Here is an 8476-nt window from a genome sequence, read left to right on the forward strand (position 1 = left end):
GTCCCTCCTTGCTTTCTCTTTCTACCTCCCAAATCAGTTGCTCTTTCCTCATTTCTTTCTTTGTCCGAAAATCGTTTCTTTTTTATGAAAATGAATCGGGTTCTGTTATTACTTTTCACAGGAGAAAGACTTCGATATTTGTGGAGTGGAGATCACCGAGAATGCCATGCCCGTGAACCAGCATCCTTTCAAAAAAAGCACGGCTTTCCTACTCGGCAACGAGGTTTTTCCTTTGTTGTTGATTTAATTGGTTTTTAGAACTTCATTCCTTCATGGAGCATGAGAATCACATTAGAAATTTGTTTCATTCCTGTGAAAATTGCTGTGTAGGGTACAGGCCTTTCTGCTAAAGAATGTGAGATATGTGACTTCTTTGTATATATCCCACAATATGGAGGTGGCACTGCTTCTTTGAATGTTACTGTTGCTGCTTCAATTGTTCTGCATCATTTTGGAGGTACAAGCATATGTTAGTTACACTTGAATGTGGGAGTGTTAGGATGAAGCTTTCATGATTGGTCATATTTCATCCAAATCCCTAGAATTTTGCAGTAACTCACAGAATGTGTTTATATCTGATGTTTGATACTACTTATATCTGAAAGGAATATGCACATTTGAGTTTCTTTTTTGTAATATTTAAGTATACTTTTAGTGATGATGATGATTGAAAATTTGTATTTTTCGATTACCTTCGCTGTATGTGTTGCTCTTGCACAATCACTTTTTGTTTGTGTACATGTGTGGTTTCTATCCATTGATATACAATGAGAAACATTCCAGTGGATTAGCTTCTTGGAAGTGGGATTTATTATTGAATATAAATTAAAGCATCATTGTTCATTGGTGAAAATCGTGTTGACTGTTTCTTAAGATCTAACTGCTTCTGCGTAGATTATGTCCTTGATGTATTCATTAAACTTGACTGTTGTTTCTGAACTATTATTTTTGCCAGTCTGGGCAGGTTTTGGAGAGAGATCTCGTGATGGGAACAAATTTGTTGTGGCTGAGAGACCTGTAAAGCAGGTTCGACGAAATTTCTGCACTGAAACAGAAGATGATATCGTTGAAGAACGTAAAGCTAGAAGAGAAAATGCTGCCAATGGTTTCTTTGATGAGAACGAAAACAACAATTCATCTTCAAACATGCTTGATGCATTATTTGTTGATGGCTGACAAATTGGTAACAATGATCTTTCCTCTTTGGGATTTAGATGCTTCAGTTGTGGCAGAGCTGAACCGGCACCTTACTCGTGTGTGTGGATTCAAGGAACTGACTGTTCGCTGCTACCATTGAAAGGTAGCTTGATATTTGGGACTCTCAGAAAAACAGAAAAGCCATTAGCTGGGGAAGGTTTCTACGGCATTAGTTATACATTGTGTACTAATTTTATGGTGTGTCTGCTGTAACTTCCTCTGGTTACAGGGCAATACTTAACAGTAAAACCACTGTTTCACATTTTATTTAGAAATCATAAATGATTGTTTTGTCCTATTTTACCAAACAGTAATAAATAATCAAAATTGAGACCGGGGGCATGTTAGCAATTAGTATATCGGTATCCATACTGATCCAAAATCAGAAAAAAAAAATTGGTTATTTTTATGGAAAAAAACGGCCGGGGTCAAAGTTCAAACCCACTAGACAAGCCCCCTGGTTTAGCAGCTGCTGCGAATATATATATATTGGAAAAGGTACCATGCAAGATACTTATCCGTTGGAGTAATCACTAAATGAAGATAACTACGAGGCCTCTTGCTGTAATAAATAGGATAAGCTTCCCCATTGCAATTTGTTTTTGATGCATGAATCATTATGCATGCACCGCTTGACGCTTTGACAGCTCCATCTCTCATTATTATTATATGTATATATAAAGCCAACGTTAAGTTTATGTCTTGCACCTCAAACTATCAATTCAACGTTTTTATTATCAACCCCTTTAAACCGAAGCTGGAGTAAAAACTTGTCTATGGCGATGTCTAGACAGCGGGTATTCACTTTTGGCAAGGGCAGAAGTGAGGGAAACAAGGCCATGAAGGCCTTGGTAAGGCATTCTCTAATCTCTACATTTACATGTGTATGTATGTTATTAATGCATGCTTTTCATATCATGAGTGCTTCTGTTTTCTTCTGATTTGCAATAGTTGGGAGGAAAAGGGGCGAACCTGGCAGAAATGGCAAGCATTGGGTTATCAGTGCCTCCTGGACTGACCATATCAACAGAAGCTTGTCAAGAGTATCAGGACAACGGCAAGAAGCTACCTGATGGCCTCTGGGATGAGATTCTTGAAGGCCTTACTTTTGTGGAGTCAGAGATGGGAACCTCCCTTGGGAATCCTTCTAAGCCTCTCCTCCTCTCTGTGCGCTCTGGCGCCGCGGTATATATCATTCTTTTCTTCTTCTTTTCTCATGTGCTTAATAGAACATAACTAACTAGTTCCCCCCACCTTTACAAGATTTCCATGCCTGGAATGATGGACACAGTTCTCAATCTTGGACTCAATGATGAAGTCGTTACTGGCTTGGCTGCAAAAAGTGGAGAGCGCTTCGCTTATGATTCATACAGACGTTTCTTGGACATGTTTGGAGATGTTGTGAGTAGTGAAATTGAAATCTAAAATCTTATTGCATGCAATATTTTAGTTACATAGTATCATTCTCTAAAACTGGAATAAGTAGCATTGTGTTTTTTCATAACTTCTAACTATCTTTTGTGTTGTATTTAGGTAATGGGTATTCCACACTCATTGTTTGAAGAAAAGTTAAAGAATCTAAAAGGTAGAAAAGGTGTCAAACTTGACACTGATCTAATAGCATCTGATCTCAAGGATGTGGTTGAGCAATACAAGAATGTCTACCTCGAAGCCAAGGGAGAAAGTTTTCCTTCAGGTGCTGAATGCAGCGCCACCAACTTCTTGACAAGTATTCATGCCTTCATCCAACTGACATTTTTCAATTTACCAATTGCAGATCCAATGCAGCAGCTAGAATTAGCGATTAAAGCAGTTTTCAACTCTTGGGATAGTCCAAGGGCCATTAAGTACAGGAGTATTAATAAAATATATGGGCTAAAGGGAACCGCTGTGAACATTCAAAGCATGGTGTTTGGCAACATGGGCACTACTTCAGGAACTGGCGTCCTGTTCACGCGAAATCCAAGCACCGGCGAAAAGAAACTCTATGGGGAGTTTCTGATTAATGCTCAGGTTACATCTGATACCATATAATAACTTTCTAATACTACTTGTTTAGTGTTGATGTAATAGAGTAGAGCTGCTTTTTAAGCATCATCATTGTTTTATTATTATTGATGTAGGGAGAGGATGTAGTTTCCGGAATCAGGACACCCGAGGATTTGGAGATGATGAAAACTTGCATGCCGGAAGCTTACAAGGAACTTGAGGAGAACTGTGAAATATTGGAGAAGCAATACAAGGATATGATGGTTAAATTTCAATCTCATAGATTCTTATATATTCTTAATCCTGTGTAATATTTGTTTGTATACAGAAGCTGATGTTTGCTGCTCTGCATGCTATTCTGGCTTCAATTTGAATGGATTAAGACAAAGCTTCTGAAATTTCTTTAACCTGTAATGCAGGATATTGAGTTCACTGTTCAAGAAAATAGGTTGTGGATGTTGCAGTGCCGAAGTGGAAAACGTACTGGTAAAGGTGCCGTCAAAATAGCTGTTGATATGGTTAAGGAAGGACTTGTTGGTATTCGTTCTGCAATCAAGATGGTAGAGCCACGCCATCTTGATCAACTTCTTCACCCTCAGGTATATATTCTGTTGTAATTGCCAGTATCTCTATGACCAGTACCAGTGTGTCGTGTGCCAATAGATTCTTTTTGTCCCTTATTGCATCGAAAGAAAGTAGCAACTAGCCAACTAGTTTCAGCTTGAAAGGACTTGGAGGAATTAAACTAACTTGAAAAAATAGTATTAACTGACCAGTAATCAGAAGCACACACTCAGTTGTAAGATTTTGAAATAGTAATAAGTACGGCTTCACTAGACTATGCTTGGTGTTTTTGACTTGTTTTAATTGTTGGGTTAGTTTGAGGATCCATCTGCTTACAAGGACAAAGTGATTGCCACGGGCTTGCCTGCTTCCCCTGGAGCTGCAATAGGGCAGATTGTGTTCACTGCTGATGATGCAGAGGCATGGCATTGTTGAAAGGTGAGGACAGAGACAAGTGCAGAGGATGTTGGCGGTATGCATGCAGCTGCTGGGATCTTGACAGAGAGAGGTGGTATGACATCTCATGCTGCCGTTGTAGCCCGCGGATGGGGGAAGTGTTGTGTGGCTGGCTGCTCTGGTATACTTGTAAATGACACCGAAAAGGTGAACGGTTATTCATTTAGGTAGTACAAACGTGCTAAATGGCCATCTTGCTATTGGTAGTAATTCATATAAAAAATAACCAAGAGAGTATAATCTCAATCAATGAAGCAGGTGGTGGTAGTTGGGGATAAGGTGCTCCCGGAAGGAGAATGGATATCACTTAATGGGTCCACCGGTGAGGTGATACTAGGAAAGCAACCACTTTCTCCTCCAACTCTAAGTGATGATCTGGCAACCTTCATGTCTTGGGCTGATGAAACAAGGCATCTGAAGGTGAGTGTATGTCATGAGTCTTACCTACTTCATAGTTTGAGTTGAATTAAAGCTTCAAAATATTGTTTTCTGAACATTGTGAATTCATATTGCTGTTGTAAATCAGGTAATGGCAAATGTTGACACACCTGCAGATGCACTAACAGCTAGACAGAATGGTGCCCAAGGAATTGGACTGTGCAGGACCGAACACATGGTAAAAAAAATAAAAATTTCAACTCCTTGGTCATAATTAAATGAAAAGTGTGCTCTCAATATTCCTCAATATATATATATATATATATAGAGGAATAATGCATGCTCGATTGTTATGGCACTAAATATTTAAGAATTGTATGATTCTCTACTTTCAGTTTTTTGCCTCAGACGAGAGGATAAAGGCTGTGAGGTTGATGATAGTAGCCATTACACCAGAACAGAGGAAAGCCGCAATTGACCTGTTGCTACCTTATCAGAGATCAGATTTCGAGGGGATCTTCCGCGCAATGGACGGTCTCCCGGTGACAATCCGATTATTGGATCCTCCACTTCATGAGTTTATTCCCCAGGGTGAGTTGCATCACATTGTCAGGGAGCTAACTTCGGAGACAGGAATCAATGAAGAAGAAATCTTCTCTAGGATTGAAAAACTATCAGAAGTGAATCCCATGCTTGGTTGCCGAGGCTGCAGGTTTGCATCCCCCCTTAGTTTATGGATTGATTCACAGCATTCATATCTGACTATTGAATTTTCTGTCAACAGGCTAGGAATCTCATACCCGGAACTAACTGAGATGCAGGTTCGTGCAATCTTTGAGGCTGCAGTTTCAGTGAGTAACCATGGCATTAAAGTTTTCACGGCATTCATATCTGACTATTGAATTTTCTGTCAACAGGCTAGGAATCTCATACCCGGAACTAACTGAGATGCAGGTTCGTGCAATCTTTGAGGCTGCAGTTTCAGTGAGTAACCATGGCATTAAAGTTCTGCCGGAAATAATGGTTCCACTTGTCGGTACACCTCAGGCATGATTCTTATTCAACCTCATTCCCTTGCTGCTTTCTTGCTTCACTTTTTGCTCTACATGTACCATTAATCATAAAAATTATGTTATAGCTTTACCATACATTCTTTGAGCCAAGGCTTCGTAGTCTTTTTAGTTTTTCCTAAACAGTATGTACCAAGTACAACTACATTAGCTTCTTGTTTTTATTATTTATAATCTTTCCTCTTTTATCCTTGGCAGGAGTTGAAGCACCAAGTGAGTTTAATAAGAAATGTTGCTGTGAAAGTGTTCTCTGAGAGGGGTTCCTCTCTAAGCTATAAAGTAGGAACCATGATCGAGGTCCCTAGAGCTACCCTGATTGCAGATGAGGTATAACTTAAATCCTCTCTTATTTATCAACTCAAAGAACCACATTTAGATTCTAGCTTTGCATATTACTAATTTTGAATATGATAAAGCCATAAAGAATGGCAATCAACTCCACCATTTTGCTTAGGCTGGAACAATTAAAGTGTCATTCTATTCCCTTTTGGTTTCTCACACTTCAGAATTTTATTATCTGTTTATGTAGATTGCAGAGGAAGCAGAATTCTTTTCATTTGGAACCAATGACCTTACCCAAATGACATTTGGGTACAGCAGAGATGATGTTGGCAAATTTCTTCCTATTTACCTGTCAACCGGCATTCTGCAGAATGATCCATTTGAGGTTAATTGAAAAACTTCACTTTGTTTCTTCATGGAACATGTATGAAGAATGCTTGCTGAATTTGAACTGTTGACAATATTATCAGGTACTTGACCAGAAGGGTGTTGGTCAACTCATCAAGATTTGCATAGAAAAGGGACGTGCTGCTAGACCAAACTTAGAGGTAGGAATAGAAGCACAACTAATACAAATAATTTGAACCAACCGAATCTTCATACACAATGATATAAAAGCATTTGTTCTATGCATGATATCTCAGGTTGGAATATGTGGAGAGCATGGTGGTGAACCATCCTCTGTTGCATTCTTTGCCAAAGTTGGTCTTGACTATGTTTCCTGTTCTCCCTATAGGTCAGATTTTCAGGCCCATTAAAATGAGTGATTTTGTTCTAACAACCACCAAACTGAGATTTGTTGACACTTTCTTGCAGGGTTCCAATTGCTAGCCTTGCAGCAGCTCAAGTTGCAGTGGAAGATGGGAATTGACTCTCTAACTCGCTCGGAATATTGTGGTCTATAATAAGTCCATTCATGTAAATCGGAAATGGATATGAAACAGAAACTTGGCCTACAAATATCTGTAGAGACATGTATGTATATCTAAGTCAAAATAAGAGAGATTCTGTAGAAGTTCTTGTACATGTTCCACACTCTTTTGCTAATAAAGTCTTCCATAAATGTGTATCTTTCTTTTAATTAATTGATGATGCTCTTTCTTGCAATATGAAAGATGAAATCAATGCCTATTGCGAGATGAAAAAAATCATATATGACAATGATTTAATAGATTATCTTTATCATATACATTAAAATACTTTTTATCCCTAATATTTTTGAATTTTTTAAAACTACCCTTACATTTTTAATTCAATTCAATTTTGTCGAAAAACGTTGAATAAGTTTTTATTTTACCCATTTTACCCTTTCTGTTGATTTTATGACGGTCGATTATTAAATCAATTATTTTACCAATTTTACCTCCCTATTTAATGTAATAGGTCTGCTACATATACAAGTTTTTTTGGCTTACAAGCTATACAAGTTGGTCCAAATGCGTTTTTCCAAAACACGCTCATTATGGCAGACTCTTCCTCTTCTTCCTCAATCAAAATGCAAACCGTCCAAGTTTCAAGCCACATTCGAAACAAATTATAATTCTGAAGAAACGTTTCAACTCCTTACGAAGAGTAGAAGAAATCAAGAACAAAAGATACAAATTTCCATCAAAAATCACCAGAAAAAACGAAAAAACATTATTCAAGGTAAGGTACTGTTTTACTGTTCTTCTAGGTTTTTCACATTTCTGTTTCTGATTTCGAAATTAAAGCACTATACCGTTAGTATTTCTCTCTCTGTTTCTTCTAGGTTCTTCTAGGTTTTACTGTTCTTCTTGTTCTAGATCTCATATTACTGTTCTGATGAAACTATTCTTCGTTTACACTATCTTACTTACTTCTAGTGAATGCTTTAACGTGTATTTTGATACATATTTTGTGCATGTTTACATGTTTTTTAAGTAGGTTTGTGCATGTTTACATGAAAGACTCTTCTTCTTCTAACTGATTTTTGGGTGTATATAGCCGATTGTTGGGTGTATATCTCGGTCTTGGCATGCAACTGTTGTTTCTAGTGGCATTTTGAACTTAAATATATTTTTGGACTCATATAATGCCATATAATTCAAAAAATATAGAGGTGTATGGGACTGATATATATATTAGGACTGATATATATGGGACTGATAATTTTTAGTAGGATCTAGTTACTTTTAGGGATGTTTTTATTAGTTTTTATGATAAATTCACATTTTTGGACTTTACTATGAGTTTGTATATTTTTCTGTGATTTCAGGTATTTTCTGGCTGAAATTGAGGGACTTGAGCAAAAATCAGATTCAGAGGTTGAAGAAGGACTGCAGATGCTGTTGGATTCTGACCTCCCTGCACTCAAAGTGGATTTTCTGGAGCTACAAAACTCCAAATGGCGCGCTTTTAATTGCGTTGGAAAGTAGACATCCAGGGCTTTCCAGCAATATATAATAGTTCATACTTTGTCCGAGTTTAGATGACGCAAACTGGCGTTGAACGCCAGTTCCATGCTGCAGTCTGGCGTTCAGCGCCAGAAACAAGTTGCAAAGTGGAGTTCAACGCCAAAA

General features: G+C 37.9%; 2 protein-coding genes across 2 annotated transcripts in view; both read left to right on the forward strand.

The window, feature by feature from the left end:
- LOC107638025 (putative TrmH family tRNA/rRNA methyltransferase) overlaps positions 1-1554 on the forward strand; it is a gene marked incomplete at its 5' end in the record, with an annotated part of 1735 nt that extends 181 nt beyond the window's left edge. Inside the window, 3 exon segments of the mRNA XM_016341229.2 lie at positions 122-223; positions 331-457; positions 956-1554. Coding sequence (XP_016196715.1) covers positions 122-223; positions 331-457; positions 956-1176 — 450 coding nt within the window.
- On the forward strand, positions 1747-7017 carry LOC107638036 (pyruvate, phosphate dikinase, chloroplastic-like). The gene is given in 17 exon segments (XM_016341236.2): positions 1747-2048; positions 2149-2382; positions 2461-2598; positions 2731-2893; positions 2975-3210; positions 3321-3449; positions 3606-3785; positions 4066-4353; positions 4465-4626; positions 4733-4822; positions 4980-5296; positions 5502-5631; positions 5853-5981; positions 6184-6321; positions 6407-6484; positions 6581-6672; positions 6753-7017. Coding segments are annotated over 17 exon segments (2634 nt in total). The 5' UTR covers positions 1747-1973; the 3' UTR covers positions 6808-7017.

Source organism: Arachis ipaensis, chromosome B01 (genome assembly GCF_000816755.2).
Source record: "Arachis ipaensis cultivar K30076 chromosome B01, Araip1.1, whole genome shotgun sequence".
In the NCBI taxonomy this organism is placed as follows: domain Eukaryota; kingdom Viridiplantae; phylum Streptophyta; class Magnoliopsida; order Fabales; family Fabaceae; genus Arachis; species Arachis ipaensis.